Source organism: Gambusia affinis, linkage group LG17, assembly GCF_019740435.1.
Source record: "Gambusia affinis linkage group LG17, SWU_Gaff_1.0, whole genome shotgun sequence".
NCBI classification, from domain to species: domain Eukaryota; kingdom Metazoa; phylum Chordata; class Actinopteri; order Cyprinodontiformes; family Poeciliidae; genus Gambusia; species Gambusia affinis.
In genome coordinates this window covers 7,732,169-7,750,099 of record NC_057884.1, presented here as the reverse complement: position 1 = coordinate 7,750,099, position 17,931 = coordinate 7,732,169, and the positions used below count along the sequence as shown (strand labels likewise).

Genomic DNA, 17,931 nt, shown 5'->3' with positions numbered 1-17,931 from the left:
TGCTGTCGCTACACGGAACTAAATTAAAAGTCAAACGTTTAAAACAGAATAATGCCTGAAAAGCTAAAATGATCCCACATCTATGACGGGGTGGGGGAGGGCAACAATTATCCATTCGCCTCTTCAAGTGCCCGGCTTCTGGCTAGAAATTAGTCTTTTGATGAGGTGAGCTGCATAATAAATAACATTCGAGCGTAAAATGCCAGCACTTTAAAGCCAGTATTTAGCAATAACGATTGTTCCCAGCACAAAGAAGTGAGTCTTTCTTGAATTTCATAAGGCATACAATGACAGTGGTGGCGTGCACTGTCAATCCCCAATGAGCCATAGTAAATTTAATGGCAGCAGAAATGTGCTGACTTTACTGTGTGTGAAGATGACTGAGTGTGATATGAGGCAGCAGAGCCACCGAGGGCCTCCTCGATGCTATTATCATTCCACGGGCTCCTCGGAAAAGCTAACGCCATGCATCACAAAATGTCGCTGAATTGCTGGATACCTCCTCGCGCTGCATTTCCTATCGCCATGCAAATCACCTTCCTTTCGTAATGTCTCTGAAGAATAATTTTATTAATGAATCAATGAGCATTCATTTAGTGCTAATGAATTGGGATTTCTTTGAATCTCCCTTTGGAGTACCACATTATGAATCCTCACAATCCCGGTATTCTCCTCGCGCCCCTCTCCCCTCTCATGCTCCTCCCGTTTGAGCCGCACTTGAGCGCGCTCTGCTCCTCTGCCGGAACTCTGCTCGTCCGTTCTGTGATGGGAAACCAATATTTCTGCGTAGGAAACAAGCGGACTGGAGTTTTGCTCAGGAGCCGTCTTCACATACAGATCACACTTCCAGAGAGCTTCCTTTTTTTCCCCACACAGACTCTTTCTTGCCTGCACACCTTTCCCCTATTGTACTCTGGCTACATAAATCCACACTCATTTCATTAATTAAGTGTCTTGCAGGAGGATACACTAGGATGCATGACTGAGTGATGGCTTTAGACAAGAGGTAAAGCTATACTAGAGCAAATACAGGGTCAGTCATATATAAAAGCAAAACTGAAAGTTTACATACGCTCTATAGCAAAAGATGTAACTTTTTTTTATCGTCATTGTCTGACTTTAAATCAGCCTGAACTCTTCTTGTTTTATGTTAGGTAGAATTAATAAAAAAAAATATACAAATAAAACACTCAGTAAGATGCTACTGGAATCTGGTAAGATAGTGTCAGTATTTTCCACAGTGAAATGACTCCTGTACAGCTGGAAAAAGACTAACTTTTGGAGACATGAGCTAAGCTCTGATGAAACTAAAGCTCAAGTGTCAGACCATAATGACCATTCTTTTCTAAGCTAGCAAAGGGTAAATGCTTAATAATAAATGCCCTGTACTTGCACAGCACTTTATCAAGTCCAGAGAACTTCAAAGTGAGTTACACTACAGTGAGTCATTCCCACTGACGGTGGTATACTACATTGTAACCACAGCTGCCCTGGGGGGTCTCTGACAGAATCGAGGTTACTGTGCCTCGGGCCCTCTGATCACCAACCGCAGGCAAAGTGGGATGAGAACTTTGCCTAAGGACACAACGAAGCAGGGTGTTCGACTTGCAACAGGACAAACTCCTAGTAAACTTGAGTAAACACCAACTGTGAAGTACAGAAGTGGTAAGATCACGTTATGGGGTTGTTTTGCTGTAGGATAGACCACATCATGGGGAAAATAACTGTCAGGAAACTATTGAAGCAACATCTTGCGACGGAAGTTAAAGCTTATGGCTAAATGGGACTTTCAAATGGACAATGAACCTTAGCAAACAGGCCATTGAGTTGCTATGTGGCTTAAGGTCAACAAAGTCAATACTTTTGGAGGTTCTATCACAAAACTCAGATCAATTAAAAAAAAATGGGGCAGAGCTGATAAGGTTTGTACAAACAAGATGGCCTGCAGACCAGTTTAACCATTTCTGTCAGGAGGAAAGGGTCAAATTTACAGCAAACTACTGTGAGAAATGTACAGTATGTGTATACTTCTGGTTTCAGCCATGAGTACAATACATTTTCAATCTTTTGGACTTTTAGAGAGCATTTTTAAAACGTTATTAGCTTCACAATACCACCTCCCTTACAAAAGTATGGGGTTACTGTTTTTTGATTTCTAGCAGTAGGACTTTCTTCTCATCTTTCAAAGTGGAGCTTTGGACAATTTGTTGTTTAACAGTTTTATTTGACATTTGAGAAGAAATTTTTACTGGGGCAGAGAGTATACATCCTGGGGCTGCTGTGTACCCTGTAAAAATGATTTCGGCTACGCCTCCAGAGATACAAACAAGCACTGGCAAAGACACACAGACTCAGCATATCTCTCACCTCACTGAAATGGCTCATGCTAGACGATCATTCAGTTTTTCTCTCACTCAAAGAGCCACAAGTGACTTCTCAAAAGATAGCAGTTATCAGTGTTTGCGATGGCTTGTAGTGGCTTTAACACCAGACAGAGGAAGTAGAATGAGGGGAGTGGAAGGAGAAATGTGCTTTTGTTTGAGAGGATCACAGCTCTCCTCTTTTGGCTTTGCTCTAAAATCGTCAGATGGATTTTCTGAGCAAATCAGCGCACGTCCCTCTGCACCATCTTGGGAGGTTGATCAGGGAAAAATGGGCTTTTGATAAACACGTCATATGGGTTCAAAGCAACGAGAATGTTTTTTTCCCATTTTGCTTGAATAACACAAATGCTTAGAAGTAATCAAAAGAAGAAGAAAAAAAAGAGTTGTAAATATGATTACCATTTCCCTCCATTTCCTTTGCAGTATCATGTAAGAAAATGGCAGCCTGGACTGTTAGCTGTAAACTATAAGCTATTCCAGCTCTCGTCTTCTGTATCCCCCCATAAACAGTAAAAAAGCTGCAGGCCAATAAAATCTATTTACCTATGCATGGGAACAGGCTGTTTTAATGAAGGAAGGGAGGAAATAAATCAGAAAAAGAGATGCAGAAAAAGGAAATTTTGCATGCCTCCCTGGAGGCTCAAGGGTAAAAGGTTGGGTTTAATCTGCTGCAGAACTGTTTCACGGAACTGCTGCCCTCTACTTTAACTCAAATATTCTCCAACTGCACATGCGGCTTCTCACTGAGTTCTAAACGGACTGCTGCAGAGAACAGGGGAGAAGGCTGCTGAGAAAAATAACCTAGCCAAAACAAACAAACAAAAAAAAAACAACAACAAAAAAAAAACAAACACATAGGGCAGTACCTTTTGCCCAAGCCGATACATAATATGTGAAATACAGATGACAGGGGAAATCTGCTTTGTCATAGTGTGACTGTGGAAAATAAATGCATCAATTCTTGTTTTGTGTATAGAGGCTGTCGGCCAAATTATTATAGTCAAGGCCCCCGGGTATCAGGGAGGGGAGTGCTGGCAGCGGTGGCTGTAGCTCATGTTGTCTCACTAAATCTCTGGGTCAGCTCGTTCTTACAGGAGAGGGTTGTAAATGATGCATTTTGGTCTAATTAAATGGTAACTCCCTCATGAAGCTGTTCAAACAAGCCGCAGATACGCAGACTGTATTTAATAATTCTGATGCATTCTTCAACTTAAATACAAGCATGGGAGTTTAAAACATTTAACATGTCACTTAGTAGCTACAGAATGCAACTTTATTCTTTATGATCTTTCTGGGTTTAGCAACAAATTTCTCCAAAATGACACCAGAATCATCAGAACAGCACAAGTTTGTTTTCTCTGATGCCACATTTTCAGTTTCATTTGCACTAGTATTAAACCCCAAGGCATGAAGAGAAATTATCACCCCTCACATAACTAATGATTTATTAATTGTGGAGAATCAATTTAATCAGTGTTACTTCAAGGCTAAACTCTCTAAATGCAGGATCTGTTAAGAGGTTATAAGTTAATGTCTTATTTGTTACAGATGAATCTTTCCATGCAATCAGTGCTCGGCCAAAAACAAAGGAGATCTTTGTTCTGTTAAAGCAACTTGAATATCAAAATTATCATAGCTTTTCACACAAATGTGATACATTTTAACTTCTGTTATATTTGCGTTTGTGAATTATTCACACTGAAGCTCACATTAGATTGAGGTGCATTTAAAAACCAAAGAGCTTCTTAACCCTACCAGGATTAAAAAAATATGTTTTGTATGAACTCCTTTGACCCTTTTGCTATGGAAGTTGCTGCAACTTTTTATAAACTCACTTTGGTCTAAACTTTGTTCTTAATAGCTGTTGGCTGGAAAGCTAATCTCAATTGTTTTCTAGAGGTTAAGTATGGGATGCGTCAACAGTAAAAACTAAGTTCTTTCTTGCCACTTATAATGACCAAAGACACTTAGATAACTGTTTCAATAACATTAATTTCCCTTTGGGATTTATTTTAGATGTGTTGCACTAAAATAAATCCAATGTTCTGATGCCATTCTTAAACATCCTTAACTTTAAAATTTGGATTCAGACATTCACAGATATTTGTGTTGACCGTGGTACCTAAACATCTGCTCTGATACTTCTGAAACAAGTAAAAAAGGTATTTTTGTTGTTTCTTCCATTGCATAACAGCACGTGGTTGTTTTTGTCCCTGACATTTGTGCAAGGCCAAATCTTTGAATAATGTTGAGTTATTTTGCATAGCTAAATGTCACACCCACTGCAATATGTCAGCAGAAGTCAGAACACCGAAGTCCTCCTTAGTTTATCCTGGCTTTGCAAAGGAAAACGGATCACTGGAGGCTCCTATTGCAAAACATATTCAAGTCTAGGTTGTAAAGGCCATCACACAACATGACTTACACAGTGACACTTGTAAACGAAGGCCAATGTGTTCACCAGAATACATATTTGAATTCTAAGTTGATATATGAAACATTCAGAGTCTGAGCTTTCCAACAAAAGGAACTATTTGGAATAAAACGAGGAAAACGAGTACAAGCAATTCTCGAAATGATGCTGAAATGCCATCTCAAGTCCTCAAAGCTCATTAGTCTAAAAAGTCTTGGGGACAAACTTGAGTCAGAAGAGTTCATGCACAGTGAAGCTGGCTCTGGCACCAGTTTATTCAGCCTTTAATCTCTCTGGTGGGCCGTGTTTGTTCAAGGCTTAGCCCTTAAGATGCCAAGGCTGCATCAGTGTGGGATATGAGGAGCGACAGTGAGGGTAAAATGAAGCGAGGAAGAGCAGAAAAACAGACAGATGTAGTCAGTCTGCTTTGAATCTCCCCATGTAATTTCTATTGCTGATCCCATTGGCCACGCTTTACTTATCTCCTCTCAACCAGCGCACTTATTTCGCACAAAAATAAACAGCCAGATAAACAATGCACACACTGTCTGCCTATCGTGGCTCGCAGTCACACTGTCAAAGATTGCTGATCTGAAAAGGTTCTGACCTTTCTCTTGACGTAATTAGTTTAGACAAGGAAAACTTTACACAACAAGCCCAAGAAGTCGTCAAAATGAAGGATAATTTGGACGTCTTCAAACTTGAAAAGCGATACTCAGCCCACTGCACAAAGCCGTTTACGCTTTCCGTCTTTAAAAGACGCACAGTCAAGCTCCCTGCGAATGGAAACTGTGTTCTGGAAATAGTTCCTTAAATGTAATCTTAAATTCAATGCAGCAGGATCACGGAGAACAAAAACGGTGTCGTGCATCATAGATACTCTACCAAAGAGCCATGTTATTGGCTTAAACAGAGAAGCTGTAATATAACATCCAGGCACTCAATATCCAGCAGTGTGCTGGGAACATCACGTGTTTCATTTGTTTAAGTGATTAATGAGCACTCGCATGCAGGATACGCTGCAGAGAAAATTGAGTGTCTCTGTTATATCTATACAATCATCTCTGCCCCTCTCCCAAACCCACTCTTGGATTTGCGAATTATGGCCTGTGCCCAATTTTATGGATGGGTTATATGCATTTACTACGGTGTACATGCTGTGCAGAGGCATGTCTAGCCCATCCTAAAATCAGCACTGTGCATGTGCATTTGAACGTGCACCACTCTTTTGAATCTAAAGGACATATGTTTGACTTCATCCACCCCACAGCGCCGGAGCTCGGCCGAGATCGCAATCTGCTTGTTCCACAACAAATATTAACATTTCCAATCTGTTGTGCTACACTACAGCAAATAGAACCGACACAACCCAGAGAGTGTTAATAAATCATGATTATGAAGCACCATTGGCGGCGGTTTTACCCGGCAGCCGGTGAATAAACTCCATCCCAGCTTTTGTCTGTTGGCCCGCCCTGCAGGATGATACGAGCCGTTAGGTAATTATACAGCAATTAGGATTCTGATAGAAGAAACAGCAGGTTGGTCCTCCCGCCTGGTGACAAATGATGAACAGGGGTATCTAATCAACTTTCCTTGATAGCTCTCCCCTTGACCCGAACTTATAGATTCGCGGAGAGCTTGCGCAGTTTGTTTACTTCCTGCTTAATTTCTTATAAGAAAGCCAGTGGGCTGTCAGAACATGACATGCAACTCTAATCATCTATTGGAAAAAGAAAGGCTAATTTTAACCGGCTTCCTTTCCTCCGACAGGCAGCTTGTGCCATTCAACATAAGATACCAAAGGACAAAAGGCATGCTTAATGCCTGACGCAGAGGACACCATGTTCCATATTCAACTCTCATTCGTCATTCACACAGCACTGAGGGCAGGCAAATATTCAAACATCCCCAAAAAAAAAAACTATATATGTATGTATGTACACATATTCCTTAGAGTCTGTGATGGAGAATAAGTTTTTCTCCAGTTCAAAACAACAATGTTTATCCAGGGAACATTGGAAGCTAAGAAAAATCTTAAATACACTTATTAGAAGAAGAAGAATTTTTATTTATATAGCACTCTTTTAGCTACAAGGCAGTTCAATGATATATTGGCTCCCACTTTGATGCCAATCAAACACAGTAATGTAAATTGTGTAGTAAAGTAAATTATGTGGGCACCACTAGACTTCTGAAAGTCTGTCGTGCCATCTGGCAAAATGCTTGCAGCAAATATTTTATGTTTTACATGGATCAGACCTATTTGTCCAGCGATTTTCAAAAATGGCTAATGGGGTTGAGATCGGGCGAGTTTGGGGTCCAAGTCAACTCCTTAAACTAGTTCAACTCCTTAAGCTATTAATCACTGTTGCTTATTTGCAGGGAACATTATTCAGTTCAGTTCTACTCAAACTTACTTTATGAATCTTGAAGTGGAATTGAATGTTGTTGAAACTCAATCAGCCAGACTTTCTTTAGAGTCACTGTAGTTTATAAAACACTGGTAGTGTTTTGTATTAAAGCCTATGACTCTATTGTGGTAAAATTGCCTACTGTAACAGCTGAGGAAAGAAAAAAATAAACTCTCTACAGCAGGCATATATATTGTTGCTGTCTGTGCTTTCAGGGGTCAGCATGCACACAAGTAGTCTACAGCTCTGCACTTGTATGTGCTCAGGAATGCAAAGAACTACATTTTTTGACACCCGTCTATCATGACAAGAATTAATGTCTTTTGTAAGGTCAACTACAATAGCTTGTCATTTACACAGGTCAGCCTTTGTTACCCACATGCATCAACAAACCTTGATTGCCTCCAACTCTCCCCATTTACCTCCTTGTCAACCCCAGATCAGGAATACCCCAGAGGAGCTGCAGCGTTAGAGATGATCTCATCCAATCATCTCCACATCCCAATAAAACTCACTCAAATCCATAAATTTGGGTGCCGTGGTGACGCAGGGATAAAGCATGACACGTGTGGCGGCCCTAGCCCTCGACAGGTTCGAGTCCTGGCCAGATAACCGTTGCTACACTTCACACTCCTTTCTTATAACCCACTTTTCTGTCTGATAACTGTTACATAAAGGCCACTAGAGCAGACAATACCTAAAAGAAAAAAAAAAAAATCCATAAATTTTAAAAGCAAGGCCACTTGAACCGTGAGAACACAGAGTGTTTATCACTGCCCAATAAATTCCACTCACCAAGAGGGGCCATGATAAAGAGATACATTCTCCTTCACTTCACCTGTCAGTGCTCATGATGTTTTACCCGATTGTTGTGCATTTCAAAAGAAATCTCAAGCAATTTTTGGACTTTTTCCTATTATCTTTACAGGTTTAGTCAGAGTCTGTATTTAGAATTTGTTATAACTTGTTAACGAAACAAGGCAGTATGTTGTATTATCAACCAATGAAGGAAAAAAAAAGAAAGGTTCAAACAAATTATCAAGAGCCAAAATGACATTCATACAGATGACAGGTTAATCCAAACATGATAGAAATATAAAATCACACATGAACAAGGAGTGCAGAAGACGCATAATTTTGTACAACAAAAATCTTAACATGGTTAAAAATGAGTAGGAAGATGTAACAAACTCCTACCCCATACACTCATATTTTCAAATGGACCCTCATTATTAAACTGAATAAAAAATGATTGAATATAAACTGTCTCGTCCAATAATTTCATGATGCTATGTTTTCTTTAAGATATTTAATAAAATTATAGCATGTAAATATTTAGATTGCTATTACATTAGTTTTCACTTTGTGACCTCAGCTTTTTTTTTTCTCTTCTAAATTTTTAGACAGTTTATCCTTCACATTTGATTTTGCCACGTTATTCACAACAAATATGCTGTTGGTTTTGTTAAAATTACCCTAATCTTTAAAACATCTAAATTATTGTCCATTTACTCTGCTACCAGAAGAAAAAATGTACCATTCAGATTTTCCACATTGTGAAATATAGTGTGCATGTGAATCTTTAAAATAGGGACATTGGTGAGTTTGGAAATTACTTAAGAGGTAAAAAATTACACAGCCCATTCTTATCCAAATGTGCCTGAACCAAACCAGCATTGCTGTAATATCACATTTTGAGCCATCATTATATTGAAACGTATGAAAACACAGCATCTACACACCATACCATCTACTTTTCATTTCTGAATCCCAGTTCTGTTCAGTACAGAAGTTCAAGATATAGGTATAGATGGCTAAAAGAAAGATCAGAAGTTGCTCCCACAAATGCCAAAAACAAAACAAAACAAAAAAATAAAACAACAACTCTGACCTGACTTGCATGTGAGATGTTATGCTCACCAATAAGATGAAAACTACAAAAATTATATGAAAATGTCCACTGTGTGTGTTGTTCACTACATACAAAGGTTTTTGCAATGTTGACACAAGATGTAACTCTTCAGCTCTCGTTTAAATGCATGTTGAATGAAATAGCTGGTCTCCAATACTCATTCAGCTCTCTCAACCCTTTTCTTTGGGCTTTGGCTGCTTTGTCATTAGTTTGTATGAACAGTTTTAGGGAAGGCTTTCATTTTCATCTTGGTTGTGCAGCCCAAAAATCCTGTCATGTTCAAACACAGGACTTTTTGAATTTGCCATCAGCCATAAGCATCTGAATGCCTGACTGAAATAACATGAAAGTCAGAACAATGCTTATATTTTGATAGTATAGGTATATGTTCTTTTGAGCTTTTAGCAGTTCATCTAATATGTTTTGATCCCTGATTTTTCTTTTTGCATTTGGCAACTGTACTAAAGCTAATTATAATCCATATTTCCTTTCTCTGTATTATGATTTTGATAAGAATGTTTTCCATTTGAGGTCTTCAACCCTAGTCCTGGATATCTACTGTCCTGCAAGTTTAGACGCATACCTGTTCCAACAGAACTGAATCTCATTATTGAATTACCTCTTCAGCACGCCACCACATTTGGCAAAGGCCTGCTAACAAGCTATTCATTTGATTCAGGTGTGTTGGATCAGGGTTGCATCTGAAACCTGCAAGACAGTAGATAGGACTAGGGTTGAAGACCCCAAAAGGAAAACATTAAATGGAGGTCTATGGTAGAACTCTGATATATGCCATAGTTTTGTGTTGCTTTTAAACCTGGTAAGTTCTGTTACAAGAATGATAAAAGCTTTAATTTTAGTCTAATTAAACACACAATACTGAAAGAACAATGAAATGTACTTAGATTTTATGTATAAGCTGCACCTGGACTGTCCCATGAAGCAGTTCTGACAACTGCATCTAGAGACAGTTCAGACAAAAAACTGACAGTGAAAAAACAGTAATACAAAGGAAATATGCTTTTCAAAGATGGGAAGACATAAAGCCTTTGGAAGCTTGTGAGAGCGCTGCACAGAAGGAAGCCAAGGACACACAAAACAAAGTCAAGGTGACTAGGGAGAACAGGTGCAGTCAAAAGGATGTAGAATACAGCAAGACACACATAGGGAGTCTGATGAACAAGAAGATGCACAGAAAATAAGAGTGTTTATGTGTGAAAGACAGAGAGAGAAAGAGCCAGAGAAGAGACAAAAGATACACAAGAAATCTGCAAGCAATTTAGATGTCATTAGCCAAGAGGCGGCTAACAAGTCGAATTAGGGAAGAGTCAGGCAGCCAGTGATACCAGACTCGCTTCCAGACCTCGGTCATATTAAACCTGCACACAGGGCCACACACAAGACACAGTCCCTCTCCCAAAGCCGTGCAACATCTCTTAACTGGGTCACATCACTGAGACTTTAAGCAGGAGGGCAAAAGGGGGGAAGATGGCTATAAGGAGAAGTGGAAGATTGAGAGTAGATAAAAGCTGGAGGGTGGGACCTCGGAAAGGGTGGTTGTCTGCTCAAGTGAGATGGAGAGAGCTGTTTGGGGCTGTGAAAGAGATAAAGCGAGGGAACGGAAAGATGCGCAGATGTATAAATAACCACATGGAGGTTGGCTTGTTTACAAAGCCAACAGCTGTTGTTTTACTTCTGTCATTTACGAGATGTTGCATTTAGAGGTGAAAAAGAGAGTTACCATTGCTGCTCATATTATCGCCTATAAACATGCCAGGTACATTAAATCCAGATTCCTAGTGCTTCTGTTGTCCTCGTGGAGATTAGTATGTGTGAAATCAGATTATTGCTGTACTGGTGTAGCTTTTCAGCTCCCACTTTGAGTGATAGCTTGCACAAGCTCCTGGGGGATGACTGAGTTACATTTCTTTAAAGCGATGATGCCCGACTGTCAGACAGAGAAATGCATTAGTAAAACAGTTTGCCTTCTTTCTTCCCACTCACTCTAAGCAGCAGAGAAATAAAATCTTGCATTAGTGTGATGATCCAACATCTCATGTAACAGTTTACTTAAAAAGGATTCATCTTGTACCTGACTCAGATCAGTATTTTAATTCCACAAAAAAAAAAAAACCCGAAAAAACCCCCCCCACCACTCTCCTCCTCTTTTTCATGAAGCCACAAAGCCATATTGAGCACTGACTTTTGAACGTCTGGGCTTTGGATTCAGCCTGTAAAAGAGCTTGTTTTTGTCCAGGCTCCAGTAAGTTGCAAAGCAATCTAAAGTTAAAGAGAAAAGTTGATGCTACGGCTCCCATGGAATATAACAGTTTCTGAAAACACACAGAAGTGCTGGTTCTGATTTACTTTTCCTCTCAAAAGACCACTTCAGGGGTGGTATAGAGAATTGAAGTGGCAAATCACAAACAAAAAGGCAGAAGCTAATGCTGTGAAAGCTCATGTATCCTGACTTTTACGTCCTCATGGGACCCCGGCTCCAAAATATGCTGAATTGTGTATCTTAAATAATCCATCTTGTGTGTGATGTTGCAAATCACAACACTGGTACAGGTGATACAATGAAAATGCAACACCATGTTCTTCATATTTTCATTTTTATTACACTGAGGGACAGACCTCTGATATTAAGAGTCTATATCGATTAAGTTATCAGTTTTAATGTTATTTAGAGCTGAAGTTCTCCAGCACTTAGACATGAACATTTAAAAGGCCAGCTCCAGCTTGATGGAGGGAAAAATCTGTCACATTATCACCATTAACACTTTTTTTTATTGTTTAAAAAGTGACTTGTTTTCAACATATATAAGACATTACTCTGTAGAATTTCCTTTTACTTCGATTTCCAGTTACAAGTCTTTTGTGATATGTTTCACCCAGATTTGCACATCTGTTTCTGTTAGATTGGATTTAGAGCAGGGGTGTCAAACTCCAGTCCTCAAAGGCCGCTGTCCTGCAGTTCTTAGATGTGCCACAGGTACAAAACACTGGAATGAAATGGCTTAATTGCCTCCTCCTTGTGTAGATCAGTTCTCCAGAGCCTTGCTAATGACCTAATTATTCTATTCAGGTGTGCTTAGTCAGAGGCACATCTAAAAGTTGCAGGGCAGTGGCCCTCCAGGACTGGAGTTTGACACCTGTGATTTAGAGCATCTGTGAACATCAGATTTCTGACAGCATTTAGATCTGAACTCTGATGATGTGCTCTGGGTTTATGTGAAGGTTAGTCGTCAGTCATGCGTAGTGTGGGCCCCCCCAAAATCAATCAAACACCTACATGAGTAGAAGAACACGAGGTTTTCCAAGAAAACATTGGTGGGTGGGATCACTGTTGGTTTTTCACAAAATAAGTGCACAAGCATTACACCATTACAAATTCACCAAAAACAAAGTCCATCAAGTTCTCGCAAATGAAGATTTGGTCCTCAGTTATGCTGCTTTCAATGTGGGTTTCACTGCATTGCAAACAGGCATTATTCACACATTATGGTGAAAATCCTTCTGATTTCTACATAATGCAGCCACTCCAAAAAGTAAGTACATAAAAAAAAAGAAACAGTCTGCCACAGATACTGTAGCTGTTGCCTAAAATCTCTATGACTAACTGAGAGGAAACAATTGCTTCTTTTTATTTTCCCCATATGTGCCTGCTTTGTGTGTGACCATTTAAAAAAAAAAATAGAAACAAATGTTAAACATTCTTACACTTTTTGACCTTGATATACACATGCACCATTTGCTTCGTGAGTGAGGTTAAGATTAAGTGTGATATTTTGTGCTCAAATGTGACATTTAGGCACATTTTTTGGTAATATAATGTTCGTGAACATGGGCCATGCTGGCTAAGCAGTCTAAATAAACTATGTAAACACATCACCTGGTGAAAGACTTGATGTTTGGACTCATTAGTATATCAAGGTTTGTTGAAAAGTCCTTTTCTTGGTGAAGGTGTACACTATCAAAACTCCACTCTGTGGAACATATTGGAGTTTTATAGCCTAAGCTGTGCTCCCTAAGCCTACTAAATAATTCCCCCATTGACTTCAGACATTATTCAGCCGTTTTTTTGGGCCGTGGAGCCCTCCTCATACTTATCGACAGCATCGCATTATGTCAAATCAGTGATTTTTGCCTTTAAATACAAACGGTTCTGGAACTGGCTCATGATTTTAATATTTTAGACGTTTGGTGAGGCTTTTTTCTTTCTCCTGGAGGCATCGAAACAGAAATGTTGCTGATTGGTTGTCAGTGAAGTGGCGGCAGAGTGAGGATGCCGTCATTAAATTTTGAGAAATTTATCAACTGAAAACATGAACTGTGTAGTGAACAGATGGTCAGACACAGAATATGGATCTAGTGAGGAAGATCATTGCTAAGCACCACCTTTGGTCAATGACAGTTTCATCTATTATAATGATCTTCATCACTTCGCAATTACAGCATAAACCTACCATTTGCACAAACGGTTCTCCCTGAGCTATTACTGATAATGCATCTTGCAAAGGTACTTGTTTTGCATGTTTTGTTACATAACCATAACCACTACCGTTAATGTATTGTATTGGGATTTTATGTGATAGATTAACACAAAATTATGCTAAATTGTTAAGTGGGAAAGGAATTATGGTTTTTCATTTTTTAAATTACTGAACCTCTGAAAATGTGCTTTAAAATGTAATTATGTGAACCCTGAAAGCCAACAACAAGGTCTTGTAGTTGCTATTGGACTTAGATTTGAACTTTGACTCTTCCATTTCTTTTCACAGGAGGATGTTTTAATACAAGTATTGCAGCCTTGCTGTTTTATTAAGGGTTGCTGTTCTGCTGGAAGAAAAACTTCCATCCAGATCTCAAGTTTTTTTTTTTTTTTTACAGAATCTAAAGCCTGCTGCCAGGTGTCATGTTTTATAATGTATTTTACGCTACTCAATGTATTACTGCTTTTTCTATCAAATTCAGTTTGTGAAGAGGAGCAATTTTTATCCAAAGGTCATGCAATGCTCATTTAATGGTTGGTGTATGCTTTTTCAAAAACATACACAAAATATTAACATACCTAGACACGATAGTAAAAGGTAAAAATCAAGAAGTTATTGTATGAAATGTCACCACCACAGTTTGTCAGAGGCATAAAGAAATGTGCATTAATAAATGGGAAACATATAAGAGGATCTTATTTTAGCAACATTACTTCTTTGTAATGTTGACTGTGCATAATTAAATAGTGTTTCATTTCAATTTGGACTTTTGACATTTGAGGTTCGACATAAAATGTAGGTGAAAAATAGGAACAAATTTGGGACCAGAATTACAATAAATTAGCTGTGTTCATATACAATATGTGAAATATAATGCTTTCATGGTTCAGTGAGCATTATACACAGAAAATCAACTTTTCACCTGTTTCTGGATGACATGTTCCATGCTGGTGGCAGCTGCACAACACGCATGTCGAAAAAGGCCCTCTGCCCGGGTCTTCTCTGGTGAATCCCGGGGCGCACCGCTCGCAAAACTCGCCCGCAAAACCTCGAGGACATGAGCAAGCTTCCACCCACGGAGCGGGAGCACTGGCTGGACTGGAGAAGCTGGAAGCGGAGGTCAGGGTTACCCCCGCAAGCTGTGATGTGTCTGGAGAGGGAGGAGGAGGAAAGTGGGATGGGATTAGTCATAAACAAATGCCCAGTGCATTGGTAGCACTAGCTGTAAGTAAATTCATCTTTTTTTTTTTTTTTTTTTTTTCAGAAAGACAATCAAGTTTGCGCAGTACTTGCCTTTATGTGGGATTCTGTTTGAAACACTGTTAAACCTATTTTTCAGCATTGTCGTGTTGTGTTTATTAGGATTTTATGTGACAAGCTAATCCAAAAATAATTTAAAACTGTGGGGAAAAAAATTGCACATGCTTTTCAGAAATGTGCTTCAACAAGGAAACGAATGGTGTGCTGTTAACTTTGAGCATCCAGATTAAAAAATAAATACTACCAATTGCTGCCTAATTGCTCATTTGTAAACGTGTAATTTTTCTCCCACTTCATAATTATGCACCGCTTAGTTTTTTGTTAGTTCCTTCTTAGCACAGTCCTTCAATTTCCTCAGTCAGTTTTTTGTCTGTTGTTCACACACAAGAATATGCAGAGAGAAAAAAAAATAAACAGATTCAACTTCCCACATGTAACTGGATGCCACACCTAATTCTCTCTCCAGTGCAAGCACACACATATGCCTGCGTGAGCCCACACACATAAAGTCATTTAGTTGATCTTTGATATTGCAAATGGGGGAAAGGAAAAAAAAAAAAAGGTGCTTTGGCAGAGAGTGACATGAGAAGAAGAAGACGGGAGAATATGTGGAGGAATGTCAAACATGCAGGTCCCTCTGGGGGTTTCGACATCCCTCTCTCCTCTCATGAATAGTGATGGGGGCAGGCCATCCCGAACTGAAACCAGCGCACCCCGCTTTGGTCTCGGAGCAGCAGCCACAAAATTACTTTTGGTCCTCTCGTGTCTATTTCCGCGTTTCCTCTTCCCATCGCTGTGATTAAACACGTAACTGGACGGCTACACAGACAGATATCAAGCATGAATGAGATGCCGCATAATGATCAGTGAGAGGTGAGAAATGTGCGAGTACTGGAGTAGGAGGACGGGCCCGGGATTTTAACAAGCCACGATCCCGCCGCTCTTTCAACAGTGATGAAATCCACTTCATTTGCACCTCAGAGGGATAACAAGTACGAGAGCCTGTCCTCCTCCCAATCCCCCGATGTGCCTTAGCCTTCACCCTCTGCTCTCCGCTTGCTCCCCATGTCTCTTAGCTCATTCAGCACAGGGGATATCTGCAATTAAAACAGTTTTCAGGCACCAAAGTCTATATTTATGTTAATTGAAAGCTTTTCATTTGTAGTCACGCTGCGCTGGTTGTCTCTATCAATCCGTTATATAAAAGAAGCCTTGTCAAAGCTGTCAAGATTTTTACTTAACATTAAAAAGGCTCGCTGCAACCTGGCAGACTGTTAAGGTACCTGAACATTAAGCCATTAAACCACTGATTTCTCTTAAACATTCAATATAGCCACACACTGACAGGGGCTTACTTTAGTGGTAGAGAATATAAAGTGACTACGGGATTTCTGTTTTAGGACGAGCGTTTTTTTTTTCGGGTTTTGCCAAGAGAATTTCAAACAGCCAAATCTGAGTGGAGATTTCAAGTCTCTCCTCAAAGCCTGTGGCAATGAGACATATTTGGGACTGCTTAAGAATGACAAATCAATATCTAAGTTTTTCCCCACTGTACAGTACAAGAGAGATGGCACAGGGACATGGTGGGCACAGCAAACAGTTTTACAGAATATGCATGATTTGTGCCTCTGTTTGCTTGCGCACAAACATCCATAGCACTGTTTGTTTGCATGTAGGAAGTACACGGGAGTGGGTGTTGTGATGCCGGCTTCGAACAACTAATTAAAATGGTGCAAGTAAGTGTGAGTGAGCTGGTAGTTTGGGCCAGCTGTTCTTTTCTTTTTGCTGCTCTAATCCGTCAGTGTCTCTCAGATCCTGCTTGTTCATTACAGCATACTATCAGAAAGACGCGTCATGTCGAGAAAAAAAAAAAAAAAAGGAGATGGATGTCAAGAACATGTGACAAAGGAGCAGATAATACATTTCTTGCTTTTCTGGAAAGGCAGGTATTTCAAAGCCAAGCTGCTCTCTGAGCACAGTGACAATGTTATGGAAGCTCCCTTCGGTGTTGCATTTTTATTCGTGGTACATTTCTTTATCCAAACAGAACTTTTCTATGCAGAAGTGTCACAATCGTAGACAGTTTGTTGCCATATTCGGTGAGTATTTAGACTCCTCTAGCATGACTTTTTCTTTTAAATGACGAGACAAATGTAGAAACCTTTACTGCTGTTTGCATGTGTCGTTTTTGCTCAATTCAGTGGGTCGCCCTTCCTGATGCTACACCAGGAGCATCTTGATTACGTGTGTCTGCATTGAAGAAGTTTTGAAACACACTATACTTGCAAGCAGTATCGTCAGCAAAAAGTAGTGGGTTGCCAAAAAAGTAGTGTGCCGCGAGAAAGAAGTGGAAGAAAGATAAAGCACCACAACAAACAAACATGTAGGTCTTTCCTGTAGAGAAATTTAGAAGAAGGCCAAGGCGTCCACGAGTACAGTCTACCTTCAGAATCAAAAGGCACGTAGAAACTGGGAAGTTAGGTATCAGACGGAAAGCCACAACAGTGTCCAAAGAAAAACTTCTTTGCATCAACAACTGAGGAGAATCAAAGAAAGACAGCTTCAGGCACACTTCAGTTGAAGCAACCTTCTCTCAGTTTGAAATGTAAAGAGACGGCTTCTAACTGCAGCAAGAAACCCACTGCTAAGATACCAGAAAGAAAATTTAAATGGTATGCTTGACTGGGCCATGACACTGCACCACTTAAAAAAAATAAAAAAAATGATATCAGCCAGCCGGATTTTTGATCACTGTAATAATGGCTAAAGAATTTATGTAGTGACAAACATGGAGGAGGAAGCGTAATAGTTTGTGATGGTTTGCTGGATCCAGTATCGGTGACCAGAAGAGAGTAAAGGGCGCCCTGAACCAAACTGGCTACTTTGCATTCAGTTCCCTTTGTTGTTTGTCACCAAATATCAGTTCAAGTTATACCAGATGCACCTTGGAGAAAAAAGGGTGAATTGTTTGTTAGTTTGAAATCATGGACCAACCTGAAAACTGAACCAGACTTAAAAGCTGGTGAGTTGGTTATTGATCAATTGGACAGGAGAG

The 17,931-nt window shown here is 39.7% G+C and overlaps 1 protein-coding gene across 2 annotated transcripts in view; it reads right to left on the bottom strand.

Annotated features, from left to right (window-relative positions):
* Positions 1–17,931, bottom strand: part of lamc3 (laminin, gamma 3) — a 126,691-nt gene that overhangs the window by 25,665 nt on the left and 83,095 nt on the right. For both annotated transcript variants that reach the window (XM_044144590.1, XM_044144591.1), the window contains one exon: positions 14,539–14,766. In XM_044144590.1, the coding sequence (XP_044000525.1) occupies positions 14,539–14,766 (228 nt within the window). The remainder of the gene's footprint in view (positions 1–14,538; positions 14,767–17,931) is intronic.